This window comes from Pteropus vampyrus, unplaced genomic scaffold (genome assembly GCF_000151845.1).
Source record: "Pteropus vampyrus isolate Shadow unplaced genomic scaffold, Pvam_2.0 Scaffold25, whole genome shotgun sequence".
Lineage (NCBI taxonomy): Eukaryota > Metazoa > Chordata > Mammalia > Chiroptera > Pteropodidae > Pteropus > Pteropus vampyrus.
In genome coordinates, this window is record NW_011888806.1 from 8077154 (window position 1) to 8103670 (window position 26517).

The window sequence follows — 26517 nt, forward strand, 5'->3', positions numbered from 1 at the left end:
TGTGCTTATTGACCATTTGTATGTTGTCTAATAGCCATTTTAATGGGTGTTAAGTGGTATATCACTGTGGTTTTGATTTGTATTTCCCTAATGACTAATGATATTGAGCATATTTTCATGTGCTTATTGACCATTTGTATGTTGTCTAATAGAGAAATGTCTATTCAAATCTTTTGCCCATTTTCGAAGTGGGTTTGTTTTTTATGTTGTTGAATGGTACTTCTTTACATGTTTTGTATATTAATACTTTATCAGATATATGATTTGCAAGTATTTTCTCCTGTGATTTGCCTTTCACTCTGCTGACAATGTATTTTGATGCACAAAAGTTTTTAATTTGACGAAATCCAGTTTATCTTTTGTTTACATTGCCTGTGCTTTTTGTGTCCTTATTCACTTTTGTTAGTTCTCTTTTGTTAGGTTACACTTTCCATCTGCTTCTTGGCAACATTTCCTGATGAGTTATTTCAAATCACGATGCATTTTTATACTTTTTTAAAGGACTGTCTCTATATAGTTGCCGTTTATGTTCCTTTTTCTTACTCATATTCTAATGAGATAAATTTTTGTAGTATCAGTAGCAAGAGATTCCATTGGGTTGTAGTGATGGGGGTGCCAAGGTAGCTTTTCAGGTTTCACAGCCCTGAGACTCCCTCTGTTGCTACCAAAAGGACGATTTTCTTAAATGACTCCTTTTTGCCTATCTCTCCTTTGCCTTTCAATAGGTAACCTGGGTCAGAAGAGCTCTACTGTTTTTACTTCATAAACTTGCCCTTCAAGGTAATGTACTCACTATTAGGTGGTCTTTTTCTGGTGCTTTCTGATATCTGCCCCCTCAGGGTCTTCGTAAGCATTTTCTGCACCTTTCTCTTCTTCCACTAAGCAATTGAACCCTGTTAAGCTCCCTCTCAGAGCGTAGTTGCAGATAATAAATATTTGTGAGACATGCGAAATGCCTTCCTTTGCTGTGCGCCTGCTGGTCCTCTCCAGACTTCTCACAGTGCTGGTGCGATGTCTGCGGTAAGCTTCCTGCCCCTTCTTTACCTGTAGCGGCACTTACATACAAATTGGAGTTTGCAGCTGTTCTATCTTCTGTTACTTTTCTTCATCCCCTTCTTAATCTGTGTGTGGTTTCAGGAGAAGTGATAACATTCACCAGATTTTTATTGGATTTGATTTTAATAGTTTTCTCAACATTTCAATACTACTAAATAACATAAAGACTTCTCATTTTAATCGTTTTAAGTCTAAGTTGAAATGAGTTGAACTTATTTGTAAGCGTGATACAAGGCAATCTATTTTTAAGTATACACTTAAAATATAAAATATGTAAAATAAAAATTTTATCTTAATTAAATCTAACTTTTAATTTCAGTGAGTGTTTAAGTTCCCAGATCTTAATTTTTCAGATTATAGTATCTTGAGATTCTGATTTTTAATAGAAGTATAATTAACATATAACATTTTCAATATACAACATAATGATTTGATATTTGTATATGTTGTAAAATGATCACCACAAGTCTAGTTCACATGTGTACCATACGTAGTTACAAATTTTTTTCTTGTAATGAGAACTTTTAAAATTTACTCTTAGCAGCTTTCAAATATGCAGTAGAGTATTATTAACTGTAGTCACCATGCCAGACATTCATCCCCATGGCTTATTTTATAACTCGAAATTTGTACCTTTGACCCCCTTCACCCATTTTACCCACCTCCCATCCCCTTGCCTCTGGCAACCACCAATCTATTCTCTGTATCTATGAGCTTGGTATTTTTTTTTTTTTTTTAGATTCTACATATAATTGAGACCATATAGTATTTATCTTTCTCTATATGACTATTTTACTTAAACAGAATGCCCTCAGGGGCCATTGATATTGTCACAGATGGCAAGATTTCATTCTTTCTTATGGCTAAACAATATTCCTGTGTATGTGTGTGCATGTGTGTGTATGTACATACACACCTTTTCTTTATCCATTCGTCTATCAGTGGACACTTAGCTTGTTTCCATGTCTTGGGTATTGTAAATAATTCTTCAAAGAACATGGGGTACATATATATTTTTTAATTAGTACTTTCATTTTCATTGGCTAAACACCTAGAGATGAAATTGCTGGGTCATATGGAGTTCTATTTTTACTTTTTTGAGGAACCTCTTTATTGTATTCTATAGTGGCTGTACCGATTTACATTCCTACAAGAGTTCCATTTTCTCTACATCCTTACCAACACTTGTTATTTCTTTTTGAAAATAGCCATTCTAACAAATGTGAGGTGACATCTCAATTGTGATTTTGATTTGCATTTCCCTGATTATGAGTGATGTTGAGCACCTTTTCATGTACCTGTTAGCCATCTCTCTGTCTTTTTTTAAAATGTCTATTCTGCCCATTTTTAAATCAGATGTTCATTTTGTTTTGGGGTTTGTTTTTCTCTCATTCAGTAGGTTGACTTTCCATTTTGTTGATTTCCTTTGCTGTGCAAAACCTTTTAGTTTAGTGTAGGATCATTTGTTTATTTTTGCTTTTGTTGCCTTTGCTTTTGGTTTCAAATCCAAAAAGTTATTGACAGGATCGATGTCAAGGAGCTTACTGCCTATGTTTTCTTCAAGGAGTTTTATGGTTTTAGGTCTTATATTCAAATTTCTAATCCATTTTGAGTTAATTTTTATGTATGGTGTTAGTGGCCTAGAATTCATTCTTTTGCAAGTAGTTGTCCACTTTTCCCATCATCATTTATTGAAGAGACTGTCCTTTCTGCATTGTGTATTCTTGGCTCTTTTGTCATAAGTTAATTGACCATATATGTATGGGTTTATTTTGGGGCTCCCTACGTGGAAAGTTCCTGTTTTTAATGCTAATACCATAGTGGTTTGATAACTTTAGCTTTGTAATATAATTTAAAGTCAGGGAGAGTGATTCCTCCAGCTTTGTTGTTCTTAAGATTTCTTTGGCTACCTGGGGTCTTTTGTGGTTCCATAGAAATTTTAGAATTGTTTTATCTCTGTGGAAAATGCCATTACTTTGATAGGGATTTCATTGCAACTGTAGATTGCTGTGGGTAGTATAGACATTCTAACAATAATGATTTTTCTGATCCATGAGCATGGATTATCTTTCTATTTATTTGTGTCTTTATAATTTCTAAAAATATGTTTTGTGTACTTTTATGGATTCATTATCCATGGATTCCAGGTTAAGAACCATTGTTTAGATCTACAATGCATATAGATAATATATAAAAGCTACAAAATGTTTATGTAAGGATAACTAATAAGATACCAACAAAGAGTTTTGAGTTTTAAAATTCATGAACTGCATTTGGGAAAATTGATTTATAGAATGTTTCTGATTTGCTTGATTTAGCAATATGTTTAGTAAATAATTCTTGAGATTCTGACAGTATTATTGGAAAAATGTGACTCCCTTCACCCCCCATATAAAAGAAATCCACAGATAGGTATTCCAGACAGACTCTGTGATGTCATCATGAAGCAAATTCCGCCCCCCCCATCCCGTTTTACTGTCTTTACAGCTTAGCTTCTAGCTTCTGGGTTGCTGCATAGTCAGAACATGACTATTGGGCATTACGTCTGTGATCTGAGCAAAAAGCAGTGGTATAGGAAGCAGACTGAGAGTCTCCTTTAAGGGAGTTTTTCTGGTGGTTCTAACAACTTCCATTTATATTTTAGTGGCCAAATTTAGACATGACCATCCATATCTAGAAGGATGTTCTGCAAGGAAGGTGGTGTATTTTAACTGGATGCTTTGGTCCCACTCTCTCAAACAAAATCAGTTCATTTAGTAAGGAAGGAGAGGGAAAGTGTTACTGCAGTTTTTAACAGATGAGAACCAAATCTTGGTGTACATGAATTTTTTTTATAAGATGCGGTCCCAGTCTTGGTGTAGATGAAAATTTTTATAAGGTCAGCAGGATGAATGAGAGGGCGATCTGGCTAAAGTTCTTGTCTTCCCAGTGATCCCCAAGTCGACTCAGCTAATGTGGCTGGACACAGGCCATGGGTCATCCTTCTCTATTGTCACAGCCCCTCTCCAGATCTACACACTTGACCAAGGAGGCTGACATTCCCATTAAGAAGTCAGTGTCAAAACAAGGGTTCAAACTCCAGTACCCTAGTTTCAAATGGAAGTCTGTCACAAGGATCTAGCCCTATCCAGATTAACATGTCGTCTGTGCCCCTATATAAGAATAGTACCATAATAGCTACTGTTAATTTTTTAATTGCAGTGTGCTGTCAGAAATGGTGTTACTCTTTGTTAGTAGGGAGTCTCTTTGAGAGGTTTTTTCCCATTTTTATTAATTAAAATTGAGCATTCATAAACGTTGAAAGGATAGTAAAATGATTACTCCATATACTGTCTACTAGATTTAAAAATTAGCATTCTACTGTATTCATGCCCACTCTGTCTGTTTATGTATATGTGGAGCATATACATCCATATATACATACATTCATAGACACTGTACTTGAAATTTTTTAGAGTACTTGAAGACATGACACTCTCTACTTCAGCATCTATCTCAATAGGAACACACTACAGCTGGAATAAATTAGCTCTTATACAATGCTGTTATACCTAAAACATTTAGAATAATTCCATCTAATATGCAACAAATATTCCAATGTCCCCAGGTGTCCCAAAGAGATAACATCTTTTGTTTGTTTTTTAAACCAGAAACCAGTTGAGATTCATATATTTGAAGCTTGTGTATTTTAATTTTTTAAAATCTAGAATCAGTCTTTCCCTCATAACAGTGATGTTTTGAAGAATTCAGGCCAGTCGTATGTTAGAATGTCCCTCATTCTGTATTTGTCTAATTGTTTCCTTACAGGATCTCTTTTACTTATTCTTTTAGCTCCTGTGTTTCCTGTAAACTATACGTTAAATTAAAGGCTAGAATAGAATCGATTTAAACATTTGTGGCAAGAATACTTGATAAATGATATGTTCTGCACGTTGCATCACATCGGGAGCACATAATGTCAGTTCTTCTCATGATTACTAATGATAAATTTGATCTTCTGAGTTAAGGTGATTACATCCAGTATCAATCGTAAAGATAATTTTTTTCCCCTTGTGAATAGCTTGTGATCTTTGATGCTGTGAAAATTCTGTTCTCCAACAATCTTTCACCTGATTTAGTATCCACTGATAATCCTTGATGGAATCATTTGTTATATGATTTCTAGAAAATGGCGATTTTCTGATTCTGTCATTATGTCTTTAGCTTTGGCATTCTTTAAAGAGGATCTTTACTTTTTAATTCTTTCATTCTTCTTGGTATCACTGTAGATTCAGGGATTTTTATTTATACAATGTTATAATCACTTATAATTGTTACTCCTGGTGTCCCAGCTGTCTAATTTGACCAGTAGGAGCCTGTTTAAGCTGGCCTGTGGGTCTTTTTGACATGCCCCATTAGTTCTTGATCATTTCCTTTGTGGAAAACAATGTCTCCAGTTCATCTTGTGCTTTCTTTGCACCTCTTTTATTTGATGGTTAAGTGGCTTTCTATTCTACACATTCCTGGTTAGATTTATTAGTCCTAGCCCCAATTCCAAAGAGTTTCAAAGTGCACAGTACTGAATTGAACCAGCATTGTAATCTGATTGCCCTTTAAAGTACTTTAAATTCATGGTATTTAAATTCTTGGAAGATTGCCTTAAGGAAATACAGGTCATTGATTTCAGTAGTGTAAAATTGATTTTGTTTCACACTCTGCAAACAGAGAGCTGAAAATAATGTTGTTCCCCTTGGGCCCTCATCGAGCCACCAATACCGAAGGGTCTGGAAACAGTGGTGCGCCGTGGTTAAGATCTCAAGCTCTAGAGCCAGAGCACCAGGGATTTCCATTCCAGCTCTAAAACTTTCGAGTCGTGTAAACAAGCAAGTTGCTTTTTCTTTGTGCCATAGTTTTCTTGTCCCAGTGGGAATAGTAAGAGTACCTACTGATTAGTTTGTTTTAAGATTTAGATGTTAATTTTAAAGCACTTATAACTGAGTCTGGCACAAAAGCATCACTCAATACATGTTAGCTATTATAAAACTCCAGGCTATTTACTAGATCGATGAAAGTATTCTCTATTTAGTTTCTAATATCAGAAATATTGATGTTGTCTCTGAGCATATCTTTATTTTAAGGAGACCAAAAAACACATAAAAGAATTTTGTTTTTTATTTCTAGCAAATGCACTGGACTCTCCCGCATTTGCTTTTTGATTCACCCCATTTCCTATTTGGAGACAACATTCAGCATGTGTCCTCTGTACTCAGATTGCTCAGGTGACTCCTTGCTACACTACATCCTTGTGCAACCTGGAGCACATTACTTGACTCCTCTGTGCCTCTGTAAAATGGAATTATAAATGTATCTTCTTAATATTTCTTTATTAGGATTTAATGAGTGAAACCATCTGAAGCTGTGACTGACGTAGTCAGTAAACACTCCATAAAAGTTAGCCGTAGTCATCATTCTGAAAATGAAAAAATTTTCGTTTTTTCTAAAAATTCTTTTTTTTTTGCACTGATAATTCTTAATTTTTAAAAAGGACTTTTATTAATCAGAGGGGTGTGTGTGTATTACAGATCAGAAATGGAGTCTAGCAAACTTAAGCACAAAGAAACCTTCCTGGAACTTTATAGAATGGCTCACCACCTGGAAGGAATACCTAAGGAACAAGTATCAGAAAGAGCAGCTAAAGAACCATAGCAGCTTTGGTGATGCAGGTGGCAAGAGTTAATCTGATGGTTAGTTAATCTAACCATCTTGTGAGAGCGCTGCAGCTGGAATTTGCTCCAGCCATTTTTCTGTCCTTGTGACAATCCACTCAAGCTTCCGTGGCCTGCAATAAAAAAGGTCTGATTTACCTGGTGGGGACCCTGAGCCTAGCCTTGCTAAAGGCAAGGCAGTCATTTTGAGTGGCAGTCTTATCGAAACTCTTCACGACAAGGGTACAGTTGTGTACCCTCTGACAACTTGAATTTCTATCTTATTGGCAGTCAGAATTTGTTATTAGAAAAAAGGAGATGTGGAGACTCGGTGGCCCAAAACCAGCACAGATTTACTATAGCCCTAGTGCGTGGTGTTTTTAGCTATCAAAAACAAAGGCTTAGAAACACAAGGTCACCAGCACTTAATTATAAAAACGAATATTGGTATACAATTCAGAAAATATGGGCTCTAGGCCCAGCCCTTTCTCACTGATTTACTACAGATTTTGCGGGCCCTGTTTCCTTATTCCTAAGGTGATAGCAGAAGCACTAAATGATCCCTATGGATTGTTCTAGCAGTAAAACCTTAAGGTACCCTTTCTGTCTTTTCATTGTTTTTACACATGTACACACCCCATAAAGTGCAGTTTAATACTCAAGTATGAGAATATATGCAAACCAAAGTTTAAACAGTTAATTTTGACACAAAATACCACAATTAGTCATTGTTATTATTTTGGGCTTATATTAGATCAAGAAAGGTAGGATGTATATTTGATGAGAAGCTAAAATTCTGTAGATATTGACGTTTATAAAGAGGTAGTGGTGTAATCATTGTATAAGTGAAAAATAATTTCAGTTTAAATGGAATTTTAGTTTAAATGTGGAATTTTCATTTCCGCAATTATATTTTCATGACTAAGGGACTCATAAATATTTATTACTTACCAGAAAGGATATTTTATATTTATTCTAAGCTTTTATATATCTTTAATACTTTAGGTATAAACTACTGAAGTAGTATTGTAGTTTAGGTATGAACTACTAGTATTAATATTGTGTCTTGTTAGTGGGCTCCTTCAAGTAGGCTAGATGAGCAAAACTTTATAATATGTATTTTTTGGCCACTGAAGAATTGATTCAGATGTCTCTGAAAATATAGTTGTTTTGTTTAATTGCAGTGGTTTTTAAACAATATTTATGTTTTTAAAAGTGTTAACCTAAATTATTTTACCAATTAAAAACAATAATCAGATGTTCCTTTATTACTATGATTACATATAAATTTGCTATGTACGATGGCTCTATATTGAGGAAATAGGTAGTTTAATTTGCAATCACTCCAAAATATGTGAGGTTAATTACATGTCTCTTGAAAACTTTCTAAGCCATAATGCCAAGATTGCTTATTTACACTATTCACAGGAGACACAACTTACTGTCTGCAATTCTGACTCAAGAACAGAAGGCAGATCAGAGACTATAAATGGAAAGAATATTGGTTCAAGGTTTTAAACTAAAATGTAGACAAATTTCTAAGAAAAATTGAGAATTTTAATAAAAACTAAAAGAATTCTGATACATAAATACAAAATTATTTTATCTTTATCATTCCAAAGTCGTATTTTAAGAGATTAGAGACATATGGAGAATAATTAGGTCATCAGACTGTCTACTAACCAAACACGTCTTGACCATGCAGCCATCTCAAACAGCAGCCTGCAGTCTACACAAACATTGTAGGAATTAAGTATTTCTACATTTTTTAAAGACGAAATCAGTAATTTTCTGGAAGGAAAAGAATAATGATAACAATGACGGTTATAACAATCGGTACTTACTGAGTATGGCAGGCTCTGTTCTCATTTTTATTGATGAACTCATTTCAGCCTCATATATTCTTGTGATATAGGAACTCATAGTATCCCCATTTCACAAGTGGGGAAAATGTAATTGACTCGTCCAAGGTTCAATTACATTAGAATGAGATTCAAAACAGAAGCTCGGTTCGACAATGCGTGCTCTAAACTACTATGCTGTAAGAAGATAAAATAAATATAAGATAAAGTTTGTATAATTTAAGCCCATATGCTCAGCTGTTTTTATGCTATATTTGAGACTTTTTCAAAGTTTCCTTAATACTGGTTACTTTTTGGCTGCTTACTCACCAGATGTACCTGGTTGACTGAAATTTCCCATGTGTTCAGTTGAAGGAGATTAATATATTTTTAATCCCATAAGAAAAAAAAAATTAGATGTTACAAATTTGACTTAATAAATTCATAATTTCCTTGGTAACAGAAATCATAGTTATTGCCCATACTACTACTCTATAGTAGCTAACACTATGCCTTATCTATAATATTAATACATACTAAGTCTATTTTGTAACTTTACATTTGCCGACTTTTCATTAAGTAGATCTGGCTTTCAAATATGGCCTATTAAAGATGCAAATATTTTAATGGAAGTTGGTCTGATTCTGTAGATTATAAAATTCAAAATCAAATTTACATTACAGGGACGCTACTCAAAATCAAGATTATAGAATTAACTTTGTATAATTGTCTTGGATCACATACAGCATTTATCATAGTTTGTTACTACAATTATGTGCAGATTGCACTATATCATTAATATAAATCTAAATTAAAAAGAGCAACGACTTAGAACAGAATAAAATTTTCTTCTTACTAGTTCTGTGACTATTAACACTGATCTTTGTTTCCTCAATTCTAAAATGGAAGTAATGTCTCTACTTTTGGGTTGTAACAGCTACATGAGCTTATACTTATAATATTTACACTTTGGTTAGTTTTTACACTCATTCTTTAATTAAGTGATTTTTTCCTACAATCTGCTGCCTCTATCCCCAAATAAAATTGTTTCTATTTCGCCACCTTTCTTTTCAGTGTTTAGACTTACAAATACATACCATTTATTTAGGCTAGAAGCTTTTAAAAAATCCCACATTTAATTACATGAAACCAGATTAAAATTTGTTTTAAAACACTTTCTTGGGAGACAAATTTCTGTGAAAGAAACAAATTTGTATGGATTTTTCATTGTGTTGGTAACTTGAGTTAATTGAATGTAAGCTGCATTCTCTTTTTATAATACGTACAGTCTTGTTGAAACTTTTTAAATTGTGACTACCTGACATGTTGCTGTTTCAATCAGAGATATCGTATTTTGAACCTCAAAATTGAGTTGATTTTATGTGCTCCAAAATACTACCAATATTCACAGATGTAATCAAATATGAGACATGTTCATTCTACATTTATAGATTTTGTTCTAACATTTCAAATTAAAGCTAGTTAAAATAACTTTTTGACTTTAGAAACCTCTTATTTTTTTCAGGATCTGCATAGAGTTTCAGCATTCTTATGAATGTTTTATTTGCCTGTTAACCAGGTACTTCTGAGTCACACCCCTTGGTTACTGTAGTACTATATCTTAGTAACTGCAGTGCATTGCTCCCTCTCTTAGCTACAGTTAAGTTGTGGCTTTAGATTTCTCATTATTTTTTACTCCTTTTAACCGTGGTATCAGTGAGCGCCATTGGTGACACAGAGCAAACATGTGAGAGATTTTGAGCTGAAGTAAAAATAAGTGAAGATCACGACTATCTGTCTCCAAACACATTTTAATCCAGGTGTTTCTGTCGTAACCATGCAACCTCCTGTGGTAAATATGACTGACTGCTCTTTTTTCTTACGCTCTTTTAAGCAAAGTAAAGCAACTGTTCGGCTGAAAGAAGACATGAAAAAGATAGTGGCAGTGCCACTAAATGAGCAGAGGACTTCTACGTATAAAAAGTTATTTGGAGTTAGTCTCCAAGACCTTCAACAGCAGGGACTCACTGAGAATGGCATTCCAGCTATTGTGGGGAATATAGTGGAGTACTTGACAAAGCATGGTAAGTCAAGTTTTGTTTTAATTGTTTTTTTTACAGTTCTGGCCTATGAGGAGAATGTTTCTGTGTAAATTACTTCATAAAATATGATTGAAATATTACCTAAAACACCTTAATTAAAATATGAAGTTATTGCAAAATATACTTTTTCCTTTTAAAAGGATATTCCCTTTCTTTTTTAAAAGGATGTTAAAAGTATAATTACTACTTAACATTATTTTGACAATACTAATTTAATTTACCATGGAGCAATCACTTATTGAGGTTTCTAGTTTGGAATGTTTCCTAGTTTTAAGTGCTAAAATACACTTCTGATATTACTACTGAGCTCTCTTGATTCATTACATTTCGACTGATAGGCAATCATTTTTAATGTAATAGAATACTTTTGGGGTATCTCTCTCAGCTAAGGTCAGTCATGAGCTTAATGAATGCCTTGATCGCCCTCATATGCTCAGTGAGGATACCAAAAAAGGTGATATATAGCCTACTTTGGGGGCGGGAGTTATTTACTTTTGGAGTGATAAAATTAAGCATATTAAACAATTGGAGAGTAACAGTACATTGCATTATAAAAGGGTAAATTATATCTCTTCATTATTGAGAGCCATGTTGCCTTATAGCTTTTTTTATAATTTTTCTTAAAATAGGAATTTAAAACAGATAATTTGAGAGAATGTTTCCATACCCCCTACATTTATGGTTTTAACTAGGGCAGTATGATGAGAGAACACCAATCTATATAATAAATACTTTTAAAAATTTGAGGAAGAAAATATTCTGAGGGAAAACTTGGAATTTTCATCATTTTCTGTACTAAAACAACATTTCTGTACTTAAACAAAACTTATTGCTGAGTAGAATATAAAATTTGTGGGGATTTTTAAAGATAAGACTTGAGACTTCAAAGAAGTTCGGTACTTTGCAGTTTGCTTCAGGCCTCATATCTTCCCACGATTAGAAATCCAATCCCCCTGCCAAAAGAAATCCTTCACTGGAAATGCTTGAGAAACACGGTGCATTTGTTCCTCTGTAGGAACATGTGTTGACTTGTGACAGGGACTGTGTGGCAGACAGTTCATACCTCAGAAAGTCAGGTGTTTTGTGTTGAAAAACAGCTGTTTGCTCCAGTTACTAGGTATGTAGATGACAAAATGATATTTTGCTCTGAAAACTGAAGAGCCAGGCTTGCATTTTTACCTTGTAGGTGTTTATTTCCCCGATTTTAGAGGAAGATAAGCTGTAGAAGGGCAAGATTCTTATAGAACAACTCTGATTTGCTTAAGTTAAACAGAAAAGGTGCCAAACACAACACGGCAGGAAGATGGGAGCATGACCAACAAGATCTTGAAGCCAGATGTTATTATGCTAGAGCTTTGACAGAACTCATTGACACACTCAGTGTTGATTAAATTGTTTCCTACTGATTTCAATACAAATGGATTTCTAGGTAATTCATTTAATCTGTGAAATAGGGTTGTTCCGTATTATTCATTTGTATGCTAAAATATGCCCACCTAAAATATTTTGGTTTTGGTGTAATCAAATGTTCCAGTTTTTCTTCCAAGAATGATTGAATAATAGCCACTTGGGGTTATGCTTATGTAAAATTATTTTACATTTTTAATTTTTAAAAAATTGTTGAATAGTTAATATACTTCTGTGATTCAAAATACAGGAGGATATCAGAAAGTCTCTCCCTCCAAACCTAGCCCCCTGACCATTCATTTTCACTCTCAGAAACAATATCACTATACTAATTTCTGATATGTTATGACAAAGATATTTGATGAATATATAAGCATATGTTTTTTTTCATTTTAATATAAATATAGCACACCATGCACACTGTTATGAATCTTTTTACAAAACTACATAAGTGTATTTTGGAGATTGTTCCATATGGTATAAAGAGTTTTATTCATTTAATTTTTTTCCCCCATACATACTGTTTGACTATCTGTATCATTTCTTTAAGCAATCATATACTGATGGGCACTATTCTTGCCAGGCTTCTGTTGTCTACAAAGACTCAGGGACTAACTTTTAACATATGTTACTTTAAGCACTATGAATATATCTGTAGACTGACTATCTAGAAGTGGACTGCTAGGTCAAAGGATATGTGCATTTATAATTAACTCTGTAAGAGTTGAACCAGTTTATATTCACACCATCATTGTATGAAAATTTTGGTAAAATTTGAATTAGGAGTTGTTTTTCTTCTACTTTTCCTTAGCATACTCTTAGTTATACTCTAATAGGGTATATTCAGGTAATACAAACTAAATGTTTTAGTGGGCAAAATCAGTCATTCTTAGCTAGGAATGTGAAGTAGAATCACTAGTGGAACCTTTCAAAATACCCATGCATTGGTGATACCTCAGAGCTACTGAATCAGAATCCTGACTCTACAAGCTAGGGTAGGGTACCTGCCCTATATTTTGAAAGGCGGTGTAGTTAATTACTGTGTTGATAATCAGAAGCCCCTTACTGTATTTGAAATTATCATGTTAATAAACAAAAAAGCCTTTGTAAATTTGAAGGGTGGTATAAAGTTTAAGGGCAAGATACCTCAATTAGTTTTATTTAGTTATTTTGTAGTTTTGTTTTTCAAGTCAACAAATATTTATTGTCCACTTATGAGTAGGCACTGTATCAGGAATGGATACAGGCATGATTGGTCATATAGTTTAACCATAGGTAGATATTGTGGTCATAATTTGTTTAATTAAACATAGACACTTAACTTGACATGAGAGAACCTCTTTATCATTATAAAGGAATTTTAGGACAGAGAGGTTTTGTTAAGGCCTCTATCAAGGCCTTTTAAACAGACTTTGGACTTTTTTCCCTTAAATAAAAAAGAAAAATTATACGTATACATTTTTTTGGATTCAAAGGAAAATCTTATGAAGCATATCATAACTTTAGTTATTTTAAAATAACTATCTTGGAACTATCTTGCTGACAGTGTTAACGAATTTCTTCTCTTTAGCATGAAGATACTGTGCAATATGCTGTTTTAAGTAGTGTAGGATTTTCCATTCACCACCAGGTGTCAGAATATGCTTACGTATTGTTATACTACTCTCTGGGTCAGTGTGCCACTTAGGCAAATTCTGATTTCTGGCATATTTAGTTTGTAATAATGCAGTCATACTATTTTGAAGTAAAAATTTAAGTCGTACAGAAAAGTAGCTGTCAATGTTGTAGATGTCATTTAGCTTATATATAATTTTTTCATTTCTAAATCATTATTAACTTGATATTTTGTGATGATTAACTCATATCTCTTGAAATCAAATTATAAGAGAATATCGTAAATTTATGAGAGTAACTTCGCTAAGCCTTCTAGAAAACTTCTTCTCCTGAACATTTCTGTTAATAATCATCATTTCCTAAAAATTTAGAGTGGGAAAATGTAGAGATTATATAGTCTGATAAACTTCATATAAGCATTGGATATATTATAAGTTCATAAGCGGCTTTTGAAAAACAGTATGGATTCTTTTTCCCAAAGTGTAACATAGCCATGGCCAGGGGTAAACTTACCATGGTTAAATATCATAAGAATTGTTTGGGTGAGAGATATTTCTGAGTGAAGAAAGTTGATTGAATAAATGGAATGGAGGCAGAAAAAAATGGTTGAGAAACATTTCCCTTATAATTTCTCTCTCCACTGGTAAGGTCCGGTGGGATCAAGTAAAGCCAATTCTTGGAGCTGGGTGGTTATTTCGGAATAATTGGAAGTATAGTTATTTGAGTGAAGGGTCAAAAAACCTTGGAAGAGAAAACCTAAGGTGACAGCTAGAAAAACACTGAAATCTGACCTCGGGAGCATTTGCTAGGCCAAAAACAGGTTCAGGAGCTGAGTAGTTACAGGGCTATGATGCAGACTTCTAAATTTTCAGGTTTGGAGCCTTGACTGGGGATAGGATTCTTTTTTATTAGGTGCTATCTGCTTGATATACATATCTGCCAATACATATTTCTGCCAATACGTATTTCTGAAGTTACAAATGAAGTTATAGGTTAGAGGAAACAGACCTTGAAAGCTTTAAGAATGACTGAGCTGAAGTCTCCCAATAGTAACTGATATTCTGCAGTATTAAAGGGAATGGTATATCATATTAGTTGTATTACCGTATAACCGCTTACTCCAGAATATAGCAGATTAAAACAAAGGTGTTTATTATCTCACAGTTTCTGTGGGTCAGGAATCTGGGCACAGCTGAGTTATTATGCCTTTTGTCTAAGGGTCTCTTATAAGGCTGCAGCCATGGTGTTGGCTGAGGCTACCATCATATCAGGACTTGACTAGGGAAAGGTTCACTTCTCAGCTCATTCACATGGTTGCTGGCAGGATTCAGTTCTTGTGGGCTGTTGACCTGAGGGTTTTAATTTCTCACTAGATGTTGTCTAGAAACTGCCCTCAGTTCCTTGCCACGTGGACTGCTCCATAAGTTAGCTAACAAAATAAGTAGCAGCTAATTGATCAGAGTTAGCAAGTACAAAGAGCCAAAGAGAGAGAGAGAGAGAATACAAGCAAGAATGGTGCACATCAGTCTTTTATAATCTAATCTCAGAAGTGAGTTTAGAACTTAATCACACCATTTTGCTACATTTTGTTGATTAGAAGCAAGTCACTAGGTCCAGCCCACACTCAGTGGGCGGGGATTACACATGGGTGTGGATACCAAGTGGTAGGGATCACTGGGGCCATTTGAGAAGCTGCCTACTACACATAGTAACTGGCATCTCCTCTGATTACATGGTGCTTTGGCCATACTGGTTGTTAATTATTTTTAATATCATCTTTGGTTTCATAAATTTTTGTCAAAATCGGAGCTAAAATTCATGTCAACTTTGTGTTCTTCACCTCCAAATTATGTGCGTATATGTATATGTTTATAAATATAAACATTGTACCAGACTACAAACTCCGTAAAGATAATGATAGTGTTTGAATTTTTTTCTTACAGCTGTTTTTTTCACTATCTAACATAGTGCCAAGTACTCATTAAATATTTGTTGAATTAAAGGGTTCATAACATGTTTTATCAAATTACAAGTTGAAATTAGCACCCTTTTTCTTTAGAAAGAGCAATATAATTAGCAGGTAAGCTAAAGAAGCAAAGGCTGATATAAACAAACACCTCCCATGTAAATAATTGTAATAGACTTTAATGCTTATGTCATTGCTACCATTTATCATTAGGCTCTTAAAAGAAAAGTGGCAAATTAAGTCCTTGGGTTACTCTTTCTTAGATTGTTTCTTACACCTTCAGCATTCCTTCGTGGTCTGGTTCACTTGCTTTCATGGTATTGTTTCCTCGAACCGAGCACACTGAGCTGGAGATCATTGTCCTCTACCCTGAACCAGCTATCAGCCCTGACTCTCTCTCAACCTTATCCTTTACAGTGCTGCTGCTCCTGGATTCCTAGTTTTCAAACTTTAAAGTTACCTTTCAGCCCTTCCTCTTCCTTACTTCTCCTTTGCGCTGAGTTACCAAATCATCTTTATTCGCTCCATTTCACTTCCTTCCCACCACAGTCTTATTGCCTTACAGTAGAATGTAGTCTCAGAAGACAAGGTCTCTGCCATCTCCATTCTCTACTTCTTAGCTAGGTAGGTCTTCCTTAAACCTTTATTATATTGTGTTTGCCCCCACTCCACACTTAATGCTCCAATGATAAAATCTTCATTCTTTAAATTGACATTCATGGCCCTGTCCCATTTCTTCTATTGTATTACCCCACTGCTCTTTGACCTAAACACTCCATATTTTTATGCCTGCCTTTCTTTATGTTGTCCTGTCTTAGCTTCTCAATTCATATATTTGTTTCTCTTTGTCAGGTATAGATCAAAGTTTTGTGGGTCTTGAGCGTAATCTTTTGGGCCTTTTTAAGAAAAAGAATATAAAATTAATACCAAATTAGGGACAGAACATTGGAAAGGGCCTAATAAACAAGTGAGAGGCCCTGAAGCTTAAACTGCATTAGTTTCACATGAATCAGCCTTGGCCCTTCTTTGTTGCCTACGCTTTAGCCAGTGATTATGCAAAGGAGCCAGAAGCTCTTCCGTGAAGCCTTGTCTACTGATCCAGCCAACACTAACCTCCCCATCAGTCAGCCGAAGACAAGGATCTTGTCTTATACTCCTTTATAGTCCCACAGAGTCTTATATATGAATTTAGTGATTACTAAAGAAATCTTAATTAAATTATTACAAAGAAAATCATGTATACTTTAGAAGTTTCTTACAGGTTATTTTTTTTAAATAGTTCTCGAAATGCTAAGCTGCTGTTGGAGCTCAGAGTAAACTTCTGTTACGTACTATAGAAGATTATATGAATGAAATGTCTTTGTAGAGTGTTACGTGTTCTGTGGTTATATATGTCCTAGCCTTATTTTTAGAGGTCAGCTTTTATAACAATAGTTGATATGTAATAGACATGAAATGTTATTATTCTAAGAAAACATTTTTATAAAAAGTGAAAATCTTCCAGTGCTTGGCTATTAGAGTATTCAGAGAATCTGTACTGAGCTTTATTTTCGTGGTTGTTTAGAGTTTGTATCTGTGAGAGACCTCCATTTATTTTCTGTGTGTCTACTTTATTGTTGCAGGACTCACCCAGGAAGGCCTTTTTAGGGTGAATGGCAATATGAAGGTGGTGGAACATCTTCGATCAAAATTCGAGAGTGGAATGCCCGTGGAGCTCGGGAAAGATGGTGATGTCTGCTCAGCAGCCAGTCTGCTCAAGCTCTTCCTGAGGGAGCTGCCGGAGAGCGTGGTTACCTCGGCCTTACATCCTCGATTCATTCAGCTCTGTCAGGGTTAGTGCAATAGTCCTTTTAGGAATTAAAGCAATTTTATTTTTCAGTTAAAACCAAGGTTTTAAATATTACATATTTAAGTTTTAAATATTTAAACTGGAAATGTTAAAATGAGCTTTTACACATTTGTGATCATAGCCACCATCTTGCTCTTTTATTCTAGGCCCTCATCTCCTGCCCTACAATAATACTAAACTGACTATGAATACCTTTGATAAATGGAATTTCTAAGACAATTGGTATATGAATACTTTAATAACATAATATTGAAAAGTCTTGATGCTTTGGGGCCAAAAAAAATTCTTTTCTGACTAATGACTGCAAGAAGAGTGAGAATAAGACATTAAATTCTGTGTACGAAACCTTTAGTAAGTTGTGTTGGGTTGGTGACCTTTAAGACTGAAAGGTTGCTGGTGTGTTTTCTTTTTCTTGTAAATAAAATTGAATTCTAAAATAATCGTATTCATTTTGTGAGGTAAAACTGATTTATGATTATAGTATGAGGTGATTTTAAATGAAGAAACTTCATTTTTAAATGTAAATTATAGGCATAATCATTATTGAGTTCTCCCTCTTAAATTAAGAAAAATGATTTAACATTGAAAAGTCATTTCTTAATTTTTGCCAAGTTAGAATAAAAAGGGGAAAATGTATTTATAAGAGTGTGTTACTAGATTAAGGATTAAAGCCACATTCCTTTAAAGCAGTGGTATAACTATTCTCATGTAGTGTACTAAACAATGAGATAAGTGAGAAAGCCATGGTGTATGTTTTATTTATTGAAAAATAGTGTTAAAATATGAAAGCAAAAAATGCAGAAGCACTTGTGTGTTCTCATTTTCTACAGTGCTTTTAAACTTTCTGTGTCAGAAAGTGACATTTGGTAAGTAACACATGTTTGATGCTTGTTCATTGGAAACTGAACTTTTTCATGTTCTCATCTATGAGCATTTCAAGAAGGTGGCCATTGATTCTATTTAAATAATTCTTACAGGGAACATTTATCCATGTCATAGGGATATGAAGTTTTAAGATAAATTTCTGAAAATCATTTTAAAACAGTTGCTGCAAAAGCTAGTTAAAAGATTTAACTATTGTGTTCTTAATACAAAATACTTAGTAATCAAATATTTATTATTACTAAGAATATTTATTTTTAATCTTAATATGAAATACTAATATTGATATTATTAATAATACTAACACTCGTGAATATTTGTGAATACTTGTGAATTTAAAAAGCTTTTATCACATTTTTTATAATAGCTTTCATTTGATAATGAGAATGTACTATTCTCACTATCTCATTAGAATGTACTATTATAGTACTAATGTATTATTATTGTTAATATTAAATTATACTAATATTTTGTTATACTTTATCTTTTGTAAATTATTTTCTCATTCATGATCTGTTTTCTTGGTGGCCAAAAAGTTGATATGTATCATAAAAAGTAAGTAGTATCATTCTTAAGAGCAAGACTGGTTATATAGCAGTCTGTAGGGGTGCGTGATTATGCACAAATAAATTCTGAATGGGACAGAGAAACAAATTTTTGCTTTTATTAGTATTATTCCCTCATTTCTGAAAACCTCTGAGATGGCCCTTGAAGAAAGTATTAATGGAGTACCTATTAGTTATGTAAACTGCTAAGTAGAGAGAATAAAGTATGCTTTAAGTGTCAGACTGTACAGCCTCTATAAAATAAACCTCTCTTTAATAATTCAAATAGAAAATAGTTGCTGTGCCTTGCTGGTTTATGCGGTGTGCAGGCACTCCTATAGTAGAGGATATATGCCGGAGCTGCTCACTCTAGAGCTGGAGGCAGCAAGGCTCTTTACAGACTCACTAAAAGCAGTTATAGTATTCTCATCTCCCCTTTTCTACTATACATTAATAGAGTATGATATTGTTTTAATATAATTTCCTTAGTAAAAACAACCCTGTTTCATATATTAGTCCTCATAGTAACAGATTTACTAGTTTTCTTGATATTTTGTCACAACTCAATGCCAAATTTCTTTTTTAAAAAAGTATGTGTCTTTAAATTACATATCCAGAGTAAAGAGGAAGCTATTTCATAATACAGCATAATTAAAATTTTTCAGATCAAGATCCTCTCTTCCATACTGTATAGGATGACGTTCTGGAACCCCAACGAAGTATTTTTTTCAGACATTTAAGCTAAACCAAAACTGCCCCTGAGAACAGTCTGGACACTGCCTGTGAGCATCCCTGATGCTGTCATCATCCTTTGATCCTAACGATCAACAAGGACCCTCTGTAAGGAAGAACACCATTTACATTTGTTCATTTTTATAACAAATTATCGACTTTAGATTTGTCTAGTGTCTAAAACTCTATGATTATATTTTTTAGTTAGGAAACCCATATATCTGCATACTAGATATTTATCAAAAACTTCTACTTAAAGTTTATTTCTGCAAGACCTTTTGCTTCTGTCAAAGGCCTGGTTTTGACAATTCATATTTAAGAAAGAGACTGTAAAGAACATTTTGATGATCATCTTTTCCTGTTGTCATGGTAAACTTATCTCTGATTGCAACAACTCACTTTCCTTAATTGAGGTGTCCAGTATAATTATCTCAGTTTGGCTGTATCCCATGACTCTGATCTTTTATCCTTATCTTGTTGGGCCAGTAATATGTGTTCTTTTTTTTTTATTTTAATAATCTCAGGTATGTTTTGAGAATAGCTATGAATTGCAAGCAATAAAGAAGATTTTAGAATAGGATTTTTTTAATTTAGGGTTAACTAGAAATCCCTTTATTTAAATGTTCCCTGAAAAATATACTATAATATAAATGCAAATATTTCTATCTCATAATTGAATATGGAAGGGGCCACCCTGGCAGAGGGTGTTTGTCAGACTTTTGTGAATAGAAGCTAATAAATTAGGAAGGGAATTTTGAGGCAAGGTTGTTATTCAGTGAATTGGAATTGGATTAGTCCAATATTTATTTAGTACCATCTACTTAGGCATGGGATGATATCAAGAAATAATGGATTAAGCATCCTGATTTCAAGGAGTGTGCAATTTAATTGAGGAGGTAGGATGTGCATGTAATAGTCACAATATTTCAAATGAGTAATAAGAACATCCAGTCAACAGTAATAAAGAGAGAGGGAAATCAATCAATTATGATAGTTAGAGAATGCTTTGTGGTCAAAATAAAATCAGGGTACATAAGATTAATTTGAATGAAGAGGAAAATCTAGGTGAGAAAAGGGCATGAGCAAAACACTATTAGTGTAAGACCGAGTTGTCTATACTACAGGAAATTAGCAAAAGATAGAATTTAAAAAATAGGCTGAGACTAAGTGGTAGAGGGTCTTCAATGCTAGGCTAAAGCACCAATTTTTATCTATAAACAATGAATTTTTGAAGAAGTCATGATAAAAGCATTATTTTAGGCACTGCTCTATAAAATGGCTTTATGGGAAGATGTAGGTATAGGGAGAACCTCTAGAGGACTGGCAGAAATCTAAGTCATGGCCCTAAGAACCTGTATCTGTTGAATAGTTGGCAGTGGAATATGTTTACCATTTTAATCATTTTTAAGTGTACAATTCAGTGACATTAAGTACATTCACAATGTTGTACAGCTATCACCACCATTCATTTTCAGAACTTTCTTATCCCAAACTGAAACTGGTAATGGAGTTTTGAAGGTTACCAGAGACAAAGACATTGGAAAGAAAACATGAACAGAACATGGTAGCTAATTATTAGATAATGAGTAAGAAAAGAGTCAAAGAAGATTCTGTAAGGTTTTGAGTTTAGGTGACTAGAGAAACAGTGGGTCAGGGAGGCATAGTGTGGTGGCCCGACTCTGGTGGCCATACCTTTGGTGAGGCCAGTGGAACTGGGAAGGCCATGATGGCAGATGGTGTTTGTCAGACCGTTGTGAGTAGAAACTAATAAATTAAGAAGGAGGTTTTGAGGCAAGGTTGAATTAGCACCAGGGAGAGCTCCCTGCAAACTCCATGCTTTGATAGAGCCTGAGGTAACTATTATTCTTTAGTCTTTAGTTCTTTAATTCTAATCTTTTATTTTCTATCTGTTCTGAGGGTAGGCCTTTACATTTTAAAATATTTCAACCTGTCAGACCTGATCTTTTGCCCTGAAAGGAAGAAGCAGCACCGTCTTCAGCTTTTTTAGGAAAGTTTTGTGGCTGACTAATGTTCCCCACCACTAGTTGAATTTGGGATTTAACCCAAAGGCTCAGTTGCTGTTAGCTTGGTGGAATATGATGATTTCTTTGTGGGGGCTTTATAAATTGTCTATGTCAGAGATTCAGCTGTTTTTATTGAAGACGAGAGATCCTGATGTGGCATCTTGACAATTGGCTCATTATACAAATAATGGAAGAGAAGAGGGGTAGATTATTTTAGGGCCTCGAGATGGGGCTCATTTTAAATAGACCTCATGAAAGATAAATGTCAGTGCATAGAAGGACATGAAGGTTGAAGATGTGAATTTTATAGTCATGTAAGTAGATTCATCAGTCTTAATATTTAGCATTCTGAGCATATGTTTAGACAATATTGTAGCTGTAAACAGATGACAATAAACTAATTTTGATAATCTTTTATCATGATTTAATTGCAAGATTTTGCCTAGATGCTTTACATATGAATAGCTTCTAAATTCCATTACAGCTACTCTTACAAAGTTTCATAGATGAGAAAAATGAAGCTCAGCGAGGATGTTACTTACCAAAGAGCAAGCAGCTAGAATATGCAGAACTGGGGTCTGCCTCCCTCCAAAGCCCAAGCATTTCCTAACATACTGTGTGTATTAGTCAGCTTGGGTTGCCATAACATAATACCACCCTTGGTGGCTTAAGCAACAGAAATTCATTTCTGCATAGTTCTGGAGGCTAAAAGTTCAAGATCAGGGTACTGACAGGGTTGGTTTCTGGTGAAACCTTTTTCCTTGGATTGTAGATGGTACCTTCTCACTGAGTCCTCACATGGCCTTTTCTCAATACGCTTGCTCTCCTGGTGTCTCTCTCCCTTCTTATAAGGACATCAGTTCTATTGGATTAAGCCTCCACCTTTATGACCTTTTGTAACTTTAATTACCTGCTTAAAGGCCCCATCTCCAAACAGACTCAGACTCGGGGTAAGGGCTTCAACCTGTGAATTTTGTAGGAACAAAATTTAGTCCATAACACTGAGCTTTTAAAAATTTATCACAATTTAATAAGTGTATGAGGAAAAATTAGTAAAAAGCCTACAGTGGATGCTAATTAGGTGGTTTCAGAGATAGAAATCATTATCTTGGAAGTGTTTTTGTCTTAGAAATCTTTAATGCCAGCACAGCTAAGAGTAAGAAATGAGTTCAAAATGATCTACTGTGGAAGAAAAATGTTACTGGAGTGTGTTTATTTGTATAGATAATGTTTTGTATGTTTTTTGTTTGTGTTTTACCATTGATTCTCTTTAAGAATTTATTCTTTTTAGTGATAATAGGTGCTATTAAGTGACTACTCACTGTTTAGTTTAATACCCTAGCACCAGCTCTAATGAACTATAGGCAGGATAATCATTTCCAAGAAATAAATTATGGCATGGGTCCATTCTGACTAGTTTGAAATCTCAGTTTGCCATTTGCTAGTTGCATTAGTAAGGTAAAGTTACTTAACCTTTTTGTGCTTAGTGCACTAGTTATCTATTGCTATATAACAATTACTCCAAAATTTAGTGACTTTAACTACAATGAGCATTTAATTTCTCTCACAGTTTCTGTGGGTTAAGAATCCAGGTGTGGTTTCCTCCTGTCAGGAGATTGCTGTCAAGAGTTGGCAAAGGCTGTGATTATCTGAAGGCTTGACTGGGGCTGGGAGGTTTGCTGACCAGGCAATTGACTCACATGACTGGTAATTTTAGTCTGGCTTTTGGTAAGAGATCTCAGTTCCTTTCTACACAGGCCTCTACAAACAGCTGTTTGCTGGCTTCCCCCAGAAAGAGCAACTCAAGAGAAATGGAAACTATCCTTTTAAGGACCTAGCCCCAGAAGATAATTAGCATCATTTGTACCCCATTCTATTCATTAGGAGCTTGTCACTAATCTGGCCTGTATTCAGGGGGAGGGGAATGAGGCTCCATCTTTTGAAGGAAGAAGTGTCAGGCTTCGTGGACATTTTGAAACCACCACACTTAGCTTCCCTAACTGTTAAATGGAGAGCATAGTAGTGTCTACTTCCTGAGCTTATTGTGGATATTGAGTTTATCCATGTAAAGCACCTTGAACAATGCCAGTTATATAATAATGTTAAGCCAATAGTTTCTCTCTAGAAAAAAAGATTACATGAGCAAAGGTGTTTGGAAAACACAGGCATGTGTTGGGAGGGTATGAATAAATATATAATTGGATTTGGTAATCTTTCTATAAAATTTTGCTAATATAATTACCATTCTACAAAGATACTAAATTGGCACATTCTAAGTAATTTTATTACCCCGAATAAGGTTCACTATCTTTGTTGCCTCGGACATATTTTCCTTTATTTAAATAAATATTTTTGTCAAAGTAATACATGCATATGGTTTGATTAAAAAATCAAACAAAATTGAAAGACTTATAAGGAAAACCCCTACATATCTTTTGGAATCCCTCAATTTTTTCCCAGAGGATATCAGTTTTCCCTTGTTTAGCTGTTCTTTTGGTATTTACTTCCATTCGATAATATAATGTTTTATCTTAATTTGTCACTTTTAAACATTATCTCATTGGTTCTGCTTATGAAATATGTGGAATTAGTTCTGTTACATTGTCACTTCCTCCAAACGATTTCGTCTAGTACTGTTATATCACAATTTTAGCTGAATTCATAATGTTTGGCTTCTAATGTCTATGTGAGGGTATGTGTATGTGCATGTGATGGATTGCCTTATGTTCACATTCGTCTTATGTTTTCACTGCATAATTTTTATAAACCTGTTTTTTTCCAAAATGCTCCAATAAATCCACTATTAGCTATTTTTTTTTTCAGAATTATCAAATAATTTCTTAAGTATTTCTGGGAAACTCCTCTTTGGCCCTCTTTCTTCTACTTCCACTTGACTCGGTTGTAAAGATCATCCGGGACTCATCAGGATGCCTGGACCTACTGTTTCCGGAGTCTCTTTGTTCATTGTGTTCGGCACTAAATACCTTCAATCTGGAAAATACTGTCTTTTGGTCTTGAAAATGTTCCAGTATTATATTTCTTATATTATTTCTTTACATGTTGTATCACTGTTTTTTAAGTCTGTTTTCTACAAAATGTAATCCACTTTATTTCCCAGCCTTGTTTTTTTTTTTTATTTTAACTTTACTGTTTTAGCTTTTATAGTTTCTTTTTCAAAGCACTTCATTCTTGTTTTATAGCATTCTATTGTTATCTTTCTGTGGATACTAACAAGGCTTTTGGGGTTTGGTGGTTTTTTGAGGGGGGATTTTCTTCTTTTCCCTCTATTCTTTCTCTTTGTGAGATTTCTTTTTTGTATCTCTTTACTCAAACATATGATTCTTGGCTGTTGTGGTTTAAGAATGTTTTGTATGTGGGACCAGTAGGTTTGTCTACTGGTGTACTTCACTTTAGGAAGATTAGATAATGGGGATAGATAGAGAGAAATCTAGCCTGTTTCATTTGGGGACCCAAAACGTCAGTATGTGAACATATGTCTCTCTTCAACCATGGAGTTCCTCAAGAGCAGAGGAGTGGGACTGTGCCCATGGGCCCATTATTTCTTAATAGATTTTTCACTAATCCTCACATTTTCGATTTTGTTTCTTACTCTAGCCCGTAGCTCTCTCAGGTGTCTGGGAATCCATTGTTATTCAGAGACTAAGCCTCAGCACTCTTCTCTGACAGCACACCTGCCCAGATGTGCGGGCTGGCAGTGAGCTCCCTGGAAGACTGACAGGCTTTCCAACAGTCTGTTTTCAGTCACTTGTGTTCACTTCCAGATGTCTTTGAAATATAATCTACTTCTGTCTTTACTACAGTTCTTTTTTTGCCCTTGGGTGCTTATATTTTTTAAACATTATTTTATTGTCATTATAGTGGAGTCTTAGAAAGAACATGTGATCAATCCATCAATCTATCTCCTTAAATGGAGAATCTCTTTTGCCACCCTCAACCCCCGCCCCATACTCGACTTTAAATGGAACAGAATTTTATAATAGCAGCTGTGCAAACAATATGTGCAAATAAAGTGTCTGTGAATTTTAACTTAAAAGCATTTGATAACTTAGACAGCAACTATTTTTCTTAAGAAAACCACCCAAATAATAGGGCCATTTTAATCAGTACAATGCCTAATTGTAAAGAAATCAAGAAAACTGACTTGTACTTGAGTCTTGAGTTCTGTTTTTGTTCATTATGTGAGGAATTCACTAGGAATGTTTGAGTTAAACCTATCTTTTATCCATACTGTCTATCATAATGCCACTTGCATTGTTTGAGGTTAACTGAGTGGTTTTTGCTTTGCAAATGTTGGCTAGTTATAATACTAGTTATTAAGTCATCATTCCTTGGATAGTATGAAGCCATAGGAAACAAATGACATGTTTCCTTCTCTAGGTTAATTCCTTCTTACTGAGAAGTTCTTTATTTTTTTTTGAAATTATTCATCCTCACAAATTTCTGTGTCTATGAAAAACAGAATCATTATATTAAACTCCGAGTTTAAGCCCTTTTCATTTTCAATATGTGCCTTTTAGTTTTTCTATAAGCAATGCCAAATATATAAACTATTCATCTTTTACCAAGACCTAAATGCAGAGCAGAATTAAAAGGTTGCTTTCTGCATGTCTGTCCAAGGTGCCAGTCATTCAGATTTGTGAAACCTCCACTGGAATGAATTAAAAATGTTAAAATGTGGTTTTTAAAAACCCAGCTTTCCACACATGACTCCATACATTTTGATGACCTTCCAGTTGGTTCTAATTCCTATATGTGATAGGAAAAACCTAATTTGTGTTTATAATAGCCCATGAT

General features: G+C 34.4%; 1 protein-coding gene across 1 annotated transcript in view; it reads left to right on the plus strand.

Annotated features, from left to right (window-relative positions):
- FAM13A (family with sequence similarity 13 member A) overlaps positions 1-26517 on the plus strand; it is a 247805-nt gene that overhangs the window by 9640 nt on the left and 211648 nt on the right. Inside the window, exons 2-3 of the mRNA XM_011356296.2 lie at positions 10476-10665; positions 17293-17502. Coding sequence (XP_011354598.1) covers positions 10476-10665; positions 17293-17502 — 400 coding nt within the window. The remainder of the gene's footprint in view (positions 1-10475; positions 10666-17292; positions 17503-26517) is intronic.